Source organism: Hippichthys cyanospilos, chromosome 12 (genome assembly GCF_059441005.1).
Source record: "Hippichthys cyanospilos isolate Australia breed blue-spotted pipefish chromosome 12, RoL_Hcya_1.0, whole genome shotgun sequence".
Classification (NCBI taxonomy): Eukaryota; Metazoa; Chordata; class Actinopteri; order Syngnathiformes; family Syngnathidae; genus Hippichthys; species Hippichthys cyanospilos.
Window position 1 is genome coordinate 2329867 of NC_142380.1, and position 18065 is coordinate 2347931.

The 18065-nt window shown below is 41.9% G+C and overlaps 1 protein-coding gene across 1 annotated transcript in view; it reads left to right on the forward strand.

Moving 5' to 3' along the window:
• Positions 1 to 18065, forward strand: part of kmt2cb (lysine (K)-specific methyltransferase 2Cb) — a 48400-nt gene that overhangs the window by 3879 nt on the left and 26456 nt on the right. Inside the window, exons 2-15 of the mRNA XM_088428645.1 lie at positions 77 to 268; positions 5492 to 5580; positions 6328 to 6475; positions 7795 to 7998; positions 8404 to 8513; positions 9139 to 9248; positions 9741 to 9903; positions 10013 to 10181; positions 10390 to 10504; positions 10829 to 11004; positions 11092 to 11444; positions 13564 to 13623; positions 13709 to 14376; positions 17002 to 17124. Of these exons, the coding sequence (XP_088284771.1) occupies positions 78 to 268; positions 5492 to 5580; positions 6328 to 6475; positions 7795 to 7998; positions 8404 to 8513; positions 9139 to 9248; positions 9741 to 9903; positions 10013 to 10181; positions 10390 to 10504; positions 10829 to 11004; positions 11092 to 11444; positions 13564 to 13623; positions 13709 to 14376; positions 17002 to 17124 (2679 nt within the window). The 5' untranslated portion in view covers position 77. The remainder of the gene's footprint in view (positions 1 to 76; positions 269 to 5491; positions 5581 to 6327; positions 6476 to 7794; positions 7999 to 8403; positions 8514 to 9138; positions 9249 to 9740; positions 9904 to 10012; positions 10182 to 10389; positions 10505 to 10828; positions 11005 to 11091; positions 11445 to 13563; positions 13624 to 13708; positions 14377 to 17001; positions 17125 to 18065) is intronic.

Sequence of the window (18065 nt, forward strand, 5' to 3'; positions counted from 1 at the left end):
ACTGAAGGGAACAATTCTAATTGGAATCACTCCAAAAATGTGACCCCATGATAGCATCTTTGTTTGTTTGTGTCAGAATGTCATCAGAGGAACAGACTGAGGAACCCTCTGACCAGGGACCCTCACCACCCTCCAGCTGTGCAGGGGCAACATCCGCGGGGAGTCCCGCTCATGCCGACAATCGACCTCGTGGCGGGCCACGCAAGGATGCTGCTACCGCCTGCCTACCCCAGGCGGAACTCTCAGCCTCCTCTAAGAACAGAAAAAAGTATGTTTTCGCTCCATAACGAGACCTTTTTAGTTTTATGCTTAGGTGAGTGTCTTAGAGACGAGTTCAGTTGGATGCTGCTTTGCATTCTCAAGAGTGTGAGGCAGGACGGCGTGTTTTAGCCCAGCTAATGTATTTCTCCATAAAACAACTCAAGTCATTTCCCTGAAACTTTATGGAGGAGTGTCAAGATTTAGTGCGGACGCAATTCTATATTTATTTTTTACTTGGGGCCCCTCACATATGAGCAAGGAGTCTCACAAGGGACGGTGTGTACAAAGAGGAGTGATTCGATAGAGCAAAACTCAAACCAGTAGCACCTCATGGAAAATTTGGAGAAAAAAGTCTGAATATTTGGTGAGTTGCTATTAGTAACAGGATGCACAAAAGTGTCTGAAGCCATAAAGTACATCAGTACTGATACTAAAAGGATGCCACAACAAGAACCTTAAATATCAGCAAAACAGTGCAATCATAGAAGACAAAACATCTACTTTCAATACCTCATAAGTGCCATGAATGTCTTCAAGGCCTATCACAGCTGATTTTAGGCAAGAAGGGGGCACACCCTGAACTCCATTTTGGCATTAAAAATGAAGGACAGCCAAATACCAATCGCAGGTTTTGTATGGGGCTGATACCAACCTTATCTTCAGTCTGATATTGACTAAGTCCTCCTTGGCGGCAGGTGGCGGTATACCATGGCAGTGTGACTCACTGGAAAATCATCTGTATCGGAAAGAAAACTCTTTGTTCACATTTTTTTAATTAAGTAATCAAGTGAACACTTGTGGCGGTATTTCTGAAAAACCGTGCATGCATTAGTTTTGTTCACGTAATGTCCATCCTCACATTGTCCACAACATCCGTGGTTCTGAGTGTGCGTGGCGTTCAAAGGCATGGCATGACCGGTTGAGTGATACGGAACTCAACAAATGAGTGGTAATATTGGCTGTTGCCAGTTCAGGCACTGGTCACTGAATCTATCCTTGACATATATTGGGCCATTACAGTACAATAAGATATGTAACTTAGTTGTTCGAGGCTGGCCTGACAATTGGTAGTTGTGACATCTGCAAAGATGAAAGAGCAAAGGACGTTTCATTTTGAATGTTGACTTCAGTGGGAGACTGTGTGAGTGGTTGGGCATGAATTGTAGCTGATAGCAGATCTTGATTTAATATCCATTCTGTTACCGCTTGGTGGCACTAAATCAACTAAAGTGCTACGGCGACTGTTTCAAATTCAACTACATGTGAGGGCGTTCTATGTTTTAACTTGAGGTTTTTGGCTATTAAAAATAGGGTAACACTGTGCACTTTTCTGCTTTGCAAGTAGACGTTGCACTTGATTTATTTTAGGGTGTGAATGTGATATCCCAATGGCGTTTTTCCGCACGCAAGTTCTTGTTATCTTATTTTGAGAAGAATGATCTGATACCTGGAAAGTATATCCATCCGTCCATTCAACCATCCATCTACTCATGATCTTAACCACTTATCCTCGCAAAGCATCAGTGGTCAGTCTTCGGGTAGGAGGCGGTTCACAACCCGAACATGTTGCCAGCCAATCAATGGCAGGGAACACAAAGGAACAACCATTCACATTCAGTCACACCTAAGGTAAATTAAGTGTTCAATACACCCAAAGGACAATTTAGAGGGTTCGCTAGACCCACCATGCATGTTTTTGGAATGTGGGGAAAAAACAGGAGTGTCTGGAGGACCATATTCTAGTTTTTTCCCACGTTTTGCGATGTGCATTTTTGAATGTGATTATGTGATTTGGGCGTGTAAATATACTCTTTAGTTCATTGACATCAGATCCATACATAAACTGGGAGAACCGTATTGTGCCATACAATGTTCGTTCATTTTTGCGACTTTGTCATAAAAAAATGAGTGCATTCCGTTCATCGCAGCCTGCGTCCATTTTTGTAGTTTTTGGACACTGGCTTGCCTTGCTGCCCACATAACTGGTGCCACCTACAGCACGGAATTGCAACTTTTTAAATATTTTTAAGTCCATTCAACTCTTATTTTAATTCAGTATATTTTTTGTGTGCCTCAACTTAAGACACTCGGATATGTTGGCTTTGATAATGATCTGACCTTGCCTCGGTTAGGTCAAGTGTGAATCCTGATGATTTTGGTGTGGATCAAATAATCCGGTGCACTTTATTTTATTTTTAAATTAATGCGCTTGCAAGTGACCACTGGTGTGAATGGGTCGGGACCTAATGCATTTTTTTACATGATGTTTTTTGGTCCAGTTGTGGACTCAATTTATTGTATGTACGATTTTGAAGTCCTTGATCGAAAGGAGGTTTCAATGGAGCTGGGGCAAAACTGTTACTGCACAGTCTTCCTTGTGTCAAACTTAAACAGTGTGTTTTTACAAGATGTAACGTGCAAGAGGGGGCAGCTGATTGGTGGTAATGACGCAACCAGATATTGAGTCATGGAATACGCTTCCTTAGATGAAGAGACTATATGGATAAAAAGTTACATAAAAATCATTTAATGTTCTCAAATAGAAATTGGCAGCATCAAATTGCCTCATCGCAGGGCAATTTGATTCTCAATGTTCAGGGATTTTTTTGTCCCAGTCTGCAGTTTTTGTTTATTTCCTCTGTAAATTTCGAGGTAGTTATTAATGATGCAATAGAATTGTGCATTGTAGAGAGAGAATATCAATAGTAAGGAAAATATTAACTGTTTTGCCACAGACAGATGACTCTAAATTATGGGCATTTTATTTTCATTACATTTGTTGGACTGCTTTTGATTTCAATTTTACCGCTACTGTCTAACGCAAGCGACATCATCAGGAATCTCTTTGGATCTGATTATTTTCCTTCTAAAGCAAAGCAAATGAGGGTGATGTGGTTTAAAGATGACTTGATTGCATGAAGATGCTTGAATAGAAACATGGCATTTTCAAACAGTTTTTTGTTCAGTTTCGCTGAATTTACCATTCAGTGAATCAAAGTTAGCGAAAAGGTTAAGTGGAAATACAGAATTTACGTTGGACAGACTTAGCTTTCGCTGTTACTTCAGTCAAAAATTACTACTTGATTGTCTGAGATGCAGACATGTCAAATGGCTCTTGTAGAACTGGTTGTTAAAATACTCTCCTTTGCCCACGCTCCATCTGCTTGTCAGTCCATTCCAGTGTCATGTTTTCCGGTCATGTTTTCCAGGCAGCATGCTGCTAGCTGGGACTACTTACCACAGCATTATTTTCACCTTTTTTTTTTTTCTCCCTCCTCTCTTGCTGTGGTGGGACTGGGGAGGGCAGGAGGAGGAGGGGTGCAGAGATGAAAAGTCGCACAGCCGATTTCTGCATGGCTTTCTGGCTTGTACGGAAAATATCAATACATTTATCTATTGAACACAAGACTGTAAAGGAAATATTTCCGTTTTGTGTTGCAATTAATCATGTATAACAAATGATTGACAACTAGTTTGGGTTTTTGGTGGAATTGAAAAAAATGGTGGTCATCAATGATTTATATAAATTGGTCATTCGTGATTAACTTAATACACTTTGCTATCCCTGCGTTGAGTTGTCTTTGCCTCATCTCCTATTGTTGTTTTGTTTTTTTCCAAAACGCTCCTGCAGTTTTGTTTGCAGGATTCTGACGTTTGTTTCTTTTTTATTACGTGCGAGTTGTTCAGACTGAAGTTGCATGACAAATGATCTGTTATGGACTGGATTCAGGACCACATACAGTACCCAAGTGGCCCGATTTGCTTTGGAAAAAATCGTGTCTTACACGCAGTCGTTAAAAGATCAGATACAGGTTAAATAGGAGCAAAAACAATCAGAACTGGGTCGCTTCAAGCAACAGTGTGAACATAGCCATTGCTGCTTAATTCTTGTTTTGCATAATAGTAATCTGAATGCTGTGTTTAGTCTTGTTGGCGGCGCATAAAACGTATTGCAGAGCCATTGTTTTAACTTGACGTCCCCTTTTAAAATAACAGTGAACAGCATCCCTTTGGTTCAGCTTTGTACACACATTTTTGATAGACAGGATCTACTCAATTAAGCTATACTTGCAGGTAACTATGACGGTAATGCCGGCACGGTTTGACTGCCACTACTCCCTTCATACTTTAGGGTTGTTACTTATCTTGACATGGAAGTTATTTAAAGGGAGGAGTCGATTTAGCGTCCAGCCACTTGTGATTTATTTTTTTCCTCTTTTCCTCTCTCTCTGGTGACATCAAAATGATGCCAGTCCACATCCTGCCATCTCCTCCTCCTCTCCGCGCCCGTATCCCTCCAAGCACCCCTGAGACGAAACCGGTCCCTTTTGGGCGGTGTTTGTTCTTTCCATTTAGCATGTTAGCAGTCATACCCGCCACAATTATGCACGCCACGTGCTGGCTCTCAAGATGATGTCAGCACAGCCCCTCGGCCTCAGAAAAATGCTGACAAAGGCTCCATATACTATTTATTTCGCCTGTATGTGTACGCATGCATGCAATTTGTATGAGCTGGTATGCAGTCAGATGGTTGGAAGTGTTGATGTTTGAAGTGCTGACATGGCTTTAGTAGTAAGTTCATGTGCTTGGCTGTGCTGCTTATTTCAAGATTTCAAGATTCAAGACATGATGCTTAGGTCCTGACAGGGTTAAAATAAAAACATGCGCCTTATACCCGATGTGTGTCAAAACATTGCCATCTAATTATTTTCTTCAGTCAACTCTGAAAGCAGCCAATAGTATTCTGCCCTGTTTAAACCCTCCGTTTGCTAGAAGAAAAAAAAAAGGCTGATTACCGGTGATGGACAGTATATTTATTGAAACCTTGATTTTTAACACCACAGTAAAGCGTCCACCCCATTATCAGGCCATGCCTACTTACACGGTGGCCCAGGTTGAAATCAATGTACAGTATTCAACTCCGTTAGGTTAAGCTAGGCAAGCTAAGCGGGTCCCCAATGGCTACACTTTGTCAGTTGGTGAGTCAGTGGCATTGTAAATTCCATTCGTAGATATGTCACTAATCTTTACATGTGATGCGCTAACAACAGAAAAAGGGTGATGTTGCGTCCTCATGAATTGTATGCAGTTTTTTATCGTTTTTAAAAAGGTTCCTCCCTAATGGGTATTCGGGCCAGGTACAGTCCGCTGTTCCTCCTCCACGACAGCTGTGGCTACATCTAATTTCCATTGCCTGCATTTATTTATTTTTGCCTCTTTCTTGCCTTAGGGGCCGCACCAGAGGTAGGGCTATCATGGATGAGGAAGACAGTATGGATGGAACAGAGATAACAGAGTCCATTGGCCCTAAGGACACAGGTGAGATTGCACAGCCCCATTCCTTGTGAAATCCTCATTCAGCGGAGGCTGGATGAGAGCTTTTTCAGTGCTACCTTGACCTTCCTCTTCAGGGCTAGAAATGAAAAGGTTCGGCTTGAGCTGCAGTGGGTTTGTATTCCCCCTCGCCTCGGTCTTTCACTCACTGCCTCCACCTCTCCTCCTGCTCGAAGATTGGCATTGAGGAGTAGTGGGAAAGAGCCCAAGGCTAATGCCCCCTAAAAGCTTTTTAAAATCCCATCAGTCTCTGCAGACGCATTTGTGCTTTTTTTTTTTTTAATGAGTGTAGTGTACATCGCGTCATGTGACGTTCACTTTGAGTTCTCATTCACTTTGATGCCCCTGTTCAGGCTGGATACCCTAGGGAGTGGGGATCTTCCACAGGCTTGTATTTCTTTTATTAGATCTACCAAACATCCCCAACAGGTGTGTGTATTACGTAAAAAAAAAAAAACTTAAAAAAAAAGAATTACAAAGAGGCTGAAGGTTTATCACTCATAGATTGATTTTCAGAAATAGGCAAATAGACTATTTACTTGTTTAATTTTGCATTGGATAGGACATTCAAGTCCCAAGTTTGTATACTGTACATAACGCAGAATTGGTGCTACAAAAAAAAGCTTAAAACGTTGCGCACGCGCCAGGGTTTTCTTTACTTTGGTATTTTGCTAAGAAAATATCAGTCATACCTGCAATAGACGAATTCTTCCATTTTCTCATCACCTTTAGAAACAGAAATCCAAGCAGGGGAGACTGTGGAAGTGGTGAACAGTGATGCGCCAGAGGAGGACACGCCCTCTCCTCCTCCGGACCAGAGCCCTCCACCTGAGCCTCTTGCAGGATCATCTGTCCCAGCAAGTAGAGGAGTCCAAAGCAGGTTAGCAACAGCAAAGCCCTTGACTGTGAATTTTCTTTACCGTGAAATACTTTGTTTTCTGTGTGCATGCATACAATCATACAGTCATCAGCTGGCAGATTTTCTTCCCAGGTGCCACAGTTGTGGTGGTTGTTATCCGTCTTTGCTGTTCATACGATCGAAGTTAGTGATAGAAGGCAAAAACAATAACGTCTCCCGGGAGCTTATTAACAATGTCGTCTTTCAGACCAAAAATGTCTTATCTACCTATGTAGTTCCACCAAGGAAGTTATGTTGTCACGGCTGTTGATCTCCTTGTAAGATGATTCCATTAAAGCTTCTCTGCTATTTGAATTAAATTTTTGCACTGAGTTATGTATAACATAAAATGAATTTGTTTCTTGGTTTGGCTTGAGATCTGTGTTGCCTTTGTCATTTCCGTACTATAGTTTTTGAAAGGCCAAGTCCTGCCAAATGAGTGGGTTTGAATTTGGCATTGCAATGTTGATTTGACACCCGTTGTCCAAGCACCTCCCCATGTTGTCGTTTCGACACTGCCTCTCAGATAAATTGCTGAATAGTGACAACACACCTGCATCTTGTTGACAAATAAACCATGGACCAAAGTGTTAACTGAATCCAATTATGTGTTTTGCACTATCAATTAATATAATAGAAATAATGTCAAGTGTTTGAGGATGGGAATTAAAACATGTTTTTTTTAATCTATTCATTGATTAATCAACAAAACAATTGACACGATTATTAAAATAATCCCCATGCCTCTATTATGAGCATGCTTGAGTCACTGTTCTTAGCCATGACTGCTACATTGCTAGCATCACGTAGTTCATGATGGGTTTGGTTTGCTTCCACTTTTTGTTTTTGGAGAGCTGACCAACTCCTCCTTTTTGATTTGTGTTGCTAAGCTTAGGTAAAGATCCCTGTAAGGAAACCAAGTCTGTTTGCCGGGTGACCCTGACGACATTGCGATGCTACGTGTGCATCCGTGTATGCGTGGGAACACCTCTTCGTCTAGTGTTCTCTCTCCCATCTCTCATAGGATATTCTTGTTGCGGCAGGGCAAGTTTTAAAATAATAATTACAATTACATTAGAGGCTTAAAATGGAGCCTGGGAGGGATGATTTCTGCCAAAATAAAGTCATGTATCGGCCCTATACTTGGCATCGCTATTGGCCCATCCCTAATTTTGAAATGTTTCATTGATGATGAAAAAATTGCCTTTCATTCCATGTAATTTCTTTATGGAGCTTTCTTTATCGGGGAGATATTGTCGATTCACAGCACTACCCTCCACCACCCATTTTTTCTTTTTCAGTGAGCGTCTTTGTGCCTTCTGTTACTGCGGGACTCGAAGCCTGTTGGGTCAGGGGAAACTGAGAGTGTTCAGCACCAGGCTGCCCCTCGACGATCTCTTCAGACACAAAGATGGAGAGGACTCAAACAAAGGCGAAAACGCCGTTGGGTCCACGGAGCCGCACGTGGCTGGCGAGACCACCTCAGGACAGCAGGAACTTACTAAGTAAGTTATTTTCTTTGCTTTATTTGTTTTCTTTGCTTTATTTGTTTTGGTGCTGTGAAACTGTGATCTTCATTCAGCATTCACAGAGCATTTCAAACTGCCACAATAAAGGGTATGCAGTGCAGGGGGAACAATGCAAATTGATCTTTGAAGTGTGTGTGTGACAGAAGGAAATGCTAAGTTAGCGTCCTGATCAGGGGCGGGGCTATTTATTATCTTTTTCCTGCAAATGTTAAGCCACCAATGAGGCCCTTCTGAAGCGAATTCTTAGGACTCAGCAGCAAGCATCTTTGGGAAGAAGCCAAGATGACTTCCCTTTCCTCTATTATCTTTTTACTCAATTGACTACCGCACATCATTTTGCTGTATGCACAAAAATATACAAATAATATCCTTTGTTTTCAGCGGGTCTGAAAGGAGCAAGGGAGATGTAGACCCAGCAAGTCGATTTTGGGATGAGCTCTCTCATGTCGGCCTTCCACAAGATCTCAACGTCCGATGTCTCTTTGAGTCAGGTAGGAGTTAATGGCGGCTCTTCATTAATTTCTTTCAAGTAAATTCAAATTTCCAAATAGAATTGAACAATTCTATGTGAAAATAATTCCTTGCTTGTTAGCGTTCTCAGATGACCACCAGATCAGTTTTTCAGTCCTCCTCATTGACACTACAAATGAATCATGGAAACGTCACTAAACAGAGACAGAATGGCAACCATGTTTGATGATGCAACCAGATCATTAAATGTCCATCAAATGATGATATTCACAGTTAACCCTGCATTGGTCCCATGGGTTGTTTGGACATTCCGTTTTTCTTCGAATGCTCATAAGATCTATAGTGCAATTTCTGTCTCTCGTTCCGAATGCTTTCTGACTCGTTGAACTACTATAGTTGTATGATTAACCCTATAAACATTTTTGTATTGGGATGTGTAAACACCCCACATGACCAACAATTTTTTTTCTTTAAAAATTCCACTTGACCAATGCAGACCAAATTGATTAATCGTTGGAGACTTTTTGAGAGTGTATTATTCTTGGTCACATTTTTGTGTTCTGCTTGTGTTCCACGTAGTCCAGCAATTAAACCATATTTTTGATTTCTTCGTCGTCGTTGTTCTTGATGTTTCGGAAACAACAGGGCAATGCTGGGCACATCAGAGTTGTGCCTCATGGTCCGAAGGTGTTTGCGAGGGCGAGGGACAATCTCTGCTTAATGTGGACAGAGCCATTGACTCAGGGAGCACAAAGGTGAGTCGGGAAGGGGGAGCCTCCATTCCCTAATGGGTATTAACACCATCTTAATGTGTTGGGGAAGGCCTCCCTTCCTCACAGAGGCACAGTAAAGCTGATGGATCAGTCTGACTGGTAAAGGTCAGCTCAGCACTGTGGCTCTGTCAACTGTGAAATGGAAAAGGTCATGCCACTCAACTAGGGCTGAGCTCTCATGGCAGCTTAGCTGCGTAGCATGAGCAAAGGCACTTTGCTGTGTTTGTGTTTGCCACCTATTGGTTGCAAAGTCTGTCAGCAAATCTTCCACTTGAACTCCAGAGTGGCTATTCAAGCGCACTTATAGCACACAGAGAGAAGATGTGCCTGGATGAAGTTTTACCTTGGGTGTTATTAACCCCGGCCTTAATTTTGAGTTGAAAAGCGTTTTTGATACAGTTAGGAATAAATCAATCCAGAAATGCTACGATTAACCGTCGTCTCCCCTAACCCTCCTCCCATCTCTCCTTGCAGCACTGTGCATACTGTAAGCGCCTTGGAGCATCCATTAAGTGCTGTGCTGAAGGATGTACTCAACTTTACCATTACCCCTGTGCTGGGGCAGCAGGGGCCTTTCAGGATATCAGGAGTCTGTCGCTCCTGTGCCCAGAACACATTGATTTGGCCACGCATAAATGTAAGCTTTTTTTGATGATGAAGATGGAGATGATTCACTATTTACTAACAGTTGCATTATCATGTCGCTTAGTTTGTGTAACGCAATGCTTGCGTTTTCTGATTCACAGTTGACGATGCAAATTGCGCATTATGCGACAGCCCAGGGGATCTACTGGACCAACTCTTTTGCACCAGTTGTGGACAGCATTATCATGGGATCTGCCTGGACATGGCCGTGACCCCTCTTAGGAGGGCTGGGTGGCAGTGTCCTGAGTGCAAAGTCTGCCAGACATGCAAGTGAGTCACCTCGCTGAAAAACAACAAAACAGGAATAATCCAAAAATATTTATCCTCGTAAACGGTTATTCATCAGTCAACCATTGAAGATGATATCAAATGTGTGCATAACAAGATGATCGAAAAATTGCCATTGATGGTATTGTCAAAACATTAAAGATGTAGAAGCTTGCAGCCCATTCTCATTCTATCGGACCGCATTCTACAGGAACCCAGGAGAGGACTCTAAAATGCTGGTATGTGACATGTGTGACAAAGGCTACCATACATTTTGTCTGCAACCTGCCATGGATGCCCTTCCCACTAATGGCTGGCGATGTAAGGTAGGAGAAACCTCATTCTCGTTCACCGACTTAAGATAGATTTACATCATACGTCTCCAATTGACCCAAAATTGATGTAATGCTCACATTTACTTTGATATGCAATTCAAGTAACGCTTGAATCTGAGATGATAGAATTTACTATCTTGGAATACATGAAATAAACTGCACTAAACGGTGCTCAAGGACTAAAATGCCACTTGGGTAATGTTGTGTAAGTAGTCTGAGCATAGCACAGCCATTTTTAACAGAAGCATCACACCCCACATGACTAAAAATATTCAAATGGCTTAGTTTACAAAGAAAGTGTCTTTTCCCCGGTAGAACTGCAGGGTATGCATCCAATGTGGAACTCGAAGCAGCGGGCTGTGGCACCACACCAGCCTGCTGTGTGAGAATTGTGTCCAAAACCAGGATCCTGCTCTGAGCTGTCCTATGTGTACCTGCATCTTGGACCCTGAGCATCAAAAAGACCTACTCCTCTGTCAAACTTGTAAGAGGTAAGAGCTTCATTTATGAATTTAGGTTTATGTTTTTGTCATTACCGATTACCTTGAGAAGCCTTCAATTCTTTGTACCCTTTTCAGATGGCTTCATCTTGACTGTGAGCGTCAGAACTCGGGCCAAATAGAAAACCACCCCAGGGAGGACTTTGTTTGCTCCAACTGTAGGTCTCCCACTGCAGTGCAGGTGCTTCAAGCAGAGGACATGGATACTGGCCCAGAGCTTTGCCCTCAGCCAGTCTCAACGCACACAGACTCTGAGACTGGCCCACAGTTGGCTCTAAAGCACATGGACCTAGAACCTGGCATTCGGCCTCTTCCTGAAAGGCACAATGACCCCAAACAGGAATTACTCGCTGCTCCGTTGCCCTCGGATCAAGAGCCTGGTGAGAATGCTTTCCTGGTGGAGAAGCCAGCTACGTCTGCCCAAAAGCCTGGTGGGTCCCTTTTCCCGTTAGCAGAGATTCTAATCTATCGATTAAAACTCGATTAATTGTGCAGCCCTTGTTATGCCCATACATTATTTACTTTGAGCTATCAAGCCAACTATGATTAGTCCAAAAATAAGCTCTGCCTCTTCTTAAATGAACTTGTGCGTGTTCTCCCAACACCAGATGGTGTTTTGCAGCAGATTAAAGGAACTCTCTTGTCTCCCTTTTGTCAGAGGTTTCATTGAAGAGTAGGAACACCTTTTGCTTAGATATACAGAGTAGTGTTTTTTGCACCAAAATCATAAAACTCTTATTTTTACAATTTATAATACCCTTGACCTGCATGATTATTCATTTTTGGGCCTATCAGGTTTGGAGAGTCCGATTTTGCTTCTGGATACCCGATTAACAGGAATCTGCCTTTGTTTTTGTTTTTTTCTCCACATATGACACTTAATTTCATTGCTTTAAAAAGGAACAACGTCTTGACATCAGTTGTGTGTAACGATGCTCCAAGGTGGCATGCATGTGGTCGTGTGATAGTAATGAATGGCATCGGGAAAATAGATTGATGTGCTCGGGATCGAGTTGGCGCTGGACTGCCCACATTGTCTAGACTCCACTGGAGAGGAGAATTGGAATAGCATGATGACTGGGATATCTGTCTGCAAACCTGCCCTGGAGCAATGCTGGCTCATTCATGAAGGATCACAATCCTTGTTCATTCTGCTCTATAACAGTGTATCTCTTCGGTTATCTTTTTTTTTTCATGTCAAGTAGGAACGAAAGTGTCTAACTAGTTTTCATTGTGGGCCACGTGGAAGTCATGATGGCTCTCAGTGCGCCGGTAATAACAGTCAAATTGATGACACCCCCCCCCCCCCCCCCCCAGAAAGAATATAAATAACAATCCAAGTTTACCCAAGTATCGTTGAATGAAGCACGTCGTGTGTCTTACCATTAAGGTTACATGCAAACTCCACACAGGCACATGCTAACCAGTGCTCCACTGAGCCACCATAATAAAACACAATGTTGTCCGATATATTTTTTTAGAATAATTCTAACCTTTTTTCTGCCCTTCTCCATAATGGGGTATATTAACACGTTTTATTTTGAAGTGGAGTTTAACTTTGCATAAATTATGATGTATATTATTTTAACCAAGCATTTCTTTGTCCGTTGGTTCTGGCCTTCCTCTGACAATTAGTGAATAGAAATGCCTGTACATGAACTAATGCACTTTCACTACCGGAAGCTTAAGTAAACCTGACTTAAATGCTTGGCTATGTTAATCAAAGCAGTGTATTTATCTAAACATTCACTGTAGGCAGTTGTGAGGGGGGGGGGGGGGCATTAATATGAATGAGAGCGTGTGTTCAGCTCGGTCAATAGCAGAACTCCAAAGAGACTTCGAGGGCCATCTCCTAAATGACTTTCTGGCATGGGCACCGGATGAGCACCTGCAAGCTGCACAGTCACAAGCCCAGAGCAACAGGCCCTGGGATGTTGGTTGTCATGGTTACTCGCTTCCTTGGCAGAGATGCATCGCAGGTGCATGCATGTGGGTGTCAGGATCAGTGTGACATGGGAACTTGTGGATGTAAATGGTGGGTGGCCCGGTAAGACTAAAAGTGTGTGTATTGGCTGTGGCTGTCTGGCAGTGTATTTTTTTTTTTTTCTTCAATGGGGTTTGCCTGAAAGCCAAGCCTAACTCCTTCTATTCATACCAAGCTGGTGTTGATCTCTCTGGTATGGAAACCATCGTTGGGAAAAAAACACAGACTAATTAAAGGGGAAAAGATTGGACACTTTGCCCTGTTTTTACTCTGGTTTCTCCTCCTGTTTCCCGGCTTTATTTTTGACTTATCACTCTTATCATGCTTTCACACTAGAATAACGTGTAGATTTTTTTTTTTAGTACCAACGACTACATGTATACAAATCAGGCCTGTTTAAGATTTGTGTTATCAAATTCTTTTGTGTGTTGAACAAGAGACCTTTTCCACAAGTAAAGAGATCTGATCTTATTAATTTGGAGCTCATTCACCGCCAACCCAGGTAAAATGGATTTTTGACTTGTAAATACATAAATTGCAGTAAACTTCTCATTTTTCGCCCCCAGACATCTCCCTGGGACCAGACATGAAGGGTGAGGTGCAAGGACTCACAGAGGTCAAACCAGGTTCGCTTTTAATCTTGTATTATTATTATTAATGATGTGCCTAGGCAAATCATCCATTGTGCTCACCTCATGTTTTGTCCTTCAGAAAGTAAACCAGCAGCAAGAACCCAGGTCATATCTGCAGACACTCCTGTGGCTTCAGTCATTCTTAGCCCAGAACGTCTAATGGAGGCACAACCCACCCGCGAAATCGCTTTACAAACCAAGCCAGCAAATACAGAGACCTCCCCGGAGCAGGGCACGGTCACCCCCAGCACAAAGGATTTTAAGGCCATCATCTCAACCACCAAAGAACTAAGTACTGTATCAGTACCTCTTATGAATCAACCAATGGAAGTCTCCCTATCCCAAGCTGTGTGTGTGGATGTAGCCATGGCTTCTTTTTTGGAAAATACTCCGAAAGACCTTAAGGAAAGGACGGAGGGCAATTTTCATCAGGCCTCGGCCTCTGCTACGTCAGAGGAACTGGACATGACACCGGAGAAGATGCCACATCTTTCTTTCCCCAGCCTGTCCATGGAGGAGAAGGCACTCAAGACAACTGTGGAGCAGTTGACGGAGATGGTTGCCGCTCCTTCACATTCCGTGCCCGTGGGCCAAGGGGTAACTCCCAAAGATCCACCCAAGACGTTTGGCGACCACAGCATTGTAATACCTACCGCAACCCTTATACCACTCACCCCCAAAATCGGAATGGGGAAGCCTGCAATCACCAAAAGGAAGTTTTCTCCTGGAAGGCCGCGCGTAAAACAGGTTGGAATCTAACCCAATTATTTTGCCCCCCCCCTCGCGTCTGCCTCCCACCTCTCTTGGCCATATCCTTTGGTATAGAAATCATTTATCCATGTTACTTGATGTGTCTCTTTGTGGGTTACTTCTGGACCGTACTTTTTTAAGGTAAACTTTACAGTTGAGGCTTTGTATGATCATATTTGGTAGGAATATGCAAATACTGATGAAATAATGCCGTTTGTGAATATCTTTGCATCACTGCACCACAAGTTTTTAGGCAGATCTTTATGATCGGAATCCCATTTGACAAATCTTTCACAAAAACTCTCTTCCTACTATCCCAAATGTCATTAATCTGCTCATGTCATTTCCACTTGACAAACACGTCAACACATTAAGATGGAGTGCGTATAGAGCCAAAAAAAAAATACTTTCATTATCATATACCAGTTTTCCTATCAGCGCATTTTCAAGCGCAATGGAGGAAAAAACCTTCAATTCCTGTTGAAGTTATTATGATGTATATAAGAAAATATTAAGATAAATCATTTCAAAACGTGTTTCCATCAGCCTAACCTATATTGTGTATCCCTCAAAAAAAAAAAAAAAAAAAGTAATCTCTTAAGCAGAAAACAAGAAAAAACATAAAATAACCGTGTTGGATAAATGCACACACCTTGATGCGACAGTGCCTTTGACTTTTTGGGTACGAGTCAGTGTGGCATATGGCAAAATCTTCTCTCCTTCGCAAATGTTTTCCTGTCCTGTCTGATCATGCTCAGGGACCTCCTCAGTTCACCCAACAGATGTTCAATCCGATTCAACTCCTGTTTTGTGTGTGTGGGAGATGGGGTTCAATTAATTGATGGTCATTCTTAAAGATGAAGTTTCTCTTTATCCTCAGCCTTTTTTTTTTGCAGAAACCTGATTGTTTTATGTTAGTACTGACTGGTGTTTATAACTCTTCACACTTCCCTCCACCTTGACTAAAATCCCCGTTCCAATGTAAGGGGAAAAAAATGCCCCAAAACATAATACTGCTACCGTCATGCTTTACTGTAGATATGGTGTTCTTTAGTCATTAGAGCAGCTGGGCGTAGGACCTGATTAGTGGAACTTTACGTGGTGGTAGGTCTACGCTGCTTCCCATTTAACACCATTCTGAATAGTTTTTCAATTCTGAAGTCACATCCCCAGTTATAAGTAGATGTGCATATTTTTGTGACCGCATTATCTCTCCATTAAAATATTTAAATTCGGAAATAAATATTACAGAAACCAGCATTTGAGCAGAGGTGGTTTTCAGGCTTTTTATGGAATTAACCGTTTCAGTGACATTAGGCATGAATTATAACAGATCATCACACAATAATAGCAAATAATAATCCTGCCCTTGTGTTTCATCTGAATGATGCTGGCATCGATAGTACATGAGTCGCATCTCTTGTAAAGAGATGAGAAGTAAATGACTCCCAACAGATTTCACAAGGCTTGAGGCACCCAGAATTTTCGATGGTCTTCCATCAATCAGTTGGAAGCTTTACGTTGCTGTTCTAGTGCAAGTTGTCATTTTATGCTAACATGCCAGACTGGAACATTTCAGGGCTTCTTTACTTTCCATGGTGCCCTGCTGCATGAACTGCATTTAACACTGATTGGCTTTGCAAGTTGTTTAACATTGTAGTAAAAGGGTGCCTACATGCATGGTGAAAGAAATGTTCGCTTTAACATGACATTCTTACCAACTTTTGTTTTTTTTTTTTGTACCTTAATTATTTGTTTGCCATCTCAAACCTTTGCATAGAGGGATGAATACAGTGGAAACTCCAAAATTAAACCAGTGAGTTTGGTTGAGTCCAAAAGAAACAAAGCAGCATAGCTGACTCCGTTTTGTGAGAGAAACGAGAACGGTATTTTTTTTTTTTAAACCGTCAAAATTATCTATTTCGTTTGTTGCAAAAAACTGAATTTTGTTCAGAACTCTAATGGGATCTGCTTAGCCTAATTTTATACGTTATGGCAATAAAGTACAAAATATTTTGATCAAATTAAGTATTATGTAGCATTAACAATAATAATAATGTAACATTATGTAGCATACTGTCCTGTGCAGCATGTGAGCCATCTCTAGTGTCAATGATTGATGACTGCATGTTTCCTAATGATGCATCCAATGATGCTCTATATACTATAGAAAGCAGGTGAATGGATCCTTTGAGAAATCACTTCCAGGAATAAATTTCATATTGTCACCATCCAAAAATATTTCCAAAATTCAGCAGGTGACTTTTTAGTGGAGTTTTAAAACATTTGTAACATTTGCAACGTAGATACTTAAGCACTGGATAATTTTATCAAACGTAGCGAAATGGAAAAAATACTACTCACACTTTGAAGATGCCCGTCAGGCACAAAATGGAGGGGGAGCAGGTAGATAGGTTGAAGTCCAAATGGTACCTCTTTTTCTGGGGTTTTCCACTGTATTGAATATTCCCATATGGCTACATTAAAACTCACCACATCCCATTCTAACATCATTCTTTGTACATTTTGTTTCTTTGCTGGCTTTGTTTTTATGTTGCTGCATTTTGTCGCCCTCCTCCTACCCCCTTCTCTCACTCTCTCGCCTCCCTTCCCCTGCCTTAGGGTGCATGGAGCCCCCATAGCAGTGTGAGCTCACCCTTGTCCTGGTCTCCAGACCAGCCAGAGGGGTGGGAAGTCCCAAAGACCAAGCAGTACTCTGGCAGCCCCAGCTGGAGCATCAGAGTGGTAAATACCGTGGCTTACTAGATGGTCCCCTGGTTACCGCGGTGACAGACACCCCTTGAATATTCCTGAATGATCTACGTATATAGTTGCCCACGCTAATTTCTAACAACTTACTAAGTGGTAGCGGCTCATAGGCTAATGGATGAGCGAATAGTTTGTTTTTTTTCTTTTGGTTTTTAGACACCTTGGTGTCCATTTCCCAATAATAGGACCGTTTAGTCACTTACAGTGATCAATCCTTGTTCCCGGGCTCATTCTCCCAGCCAAACATTTGTCTTGTTTATTGATTCATGTCTTTTTTTGTGGCTTGACATAAGTCATCTTTGGAAGTTACAGTATATGCCTGGTGAACTTTGTTTTGACGGAGACCAACTGGTACTGAACTGCACCGTGCACAGGTGGTATTGTACATCTGGCAAAGATGCAGGAAAGGGGACAAGAGCAGAGGGAAGGTTTGACAATCACAATTTAGGTGGGGTGCGCACATAAGTTTTAATTAACATCGTTACAGATTTTTAAAGCCACACTTTAACAGGGAAACGTTTGTATGTGGTACTACCAGTGCCCGGTTTGAATTCAACCCAATTATCAGTGTTTGTCTTTAAAATACATCAGGCTTCTGTGCTACAAATTTCATTTACAGAACAGTAATTCAAAACGCCAGACTAAACAGCAAAGTTCGTCTCCCGCTTTTTAGGATTTAATTTCAAACTCCAAATATGCGTTGTTTTATGCAAATTAGCGCCAGTGTCTTTCCATGCTTAACACGGTTTTCATCCTCACAAACAAAAGCTGCTTTTATGCAGCTTCATTCAGGATTTATTCTCAGAAGTGGCACATTACCATGTTGATAGTGACACTTAAATCTCACATGTGTACCTTACATACAGGACAGAGATAGAGATAGAATATAGATGGAAGAGATAGAATAGAACGCCTTT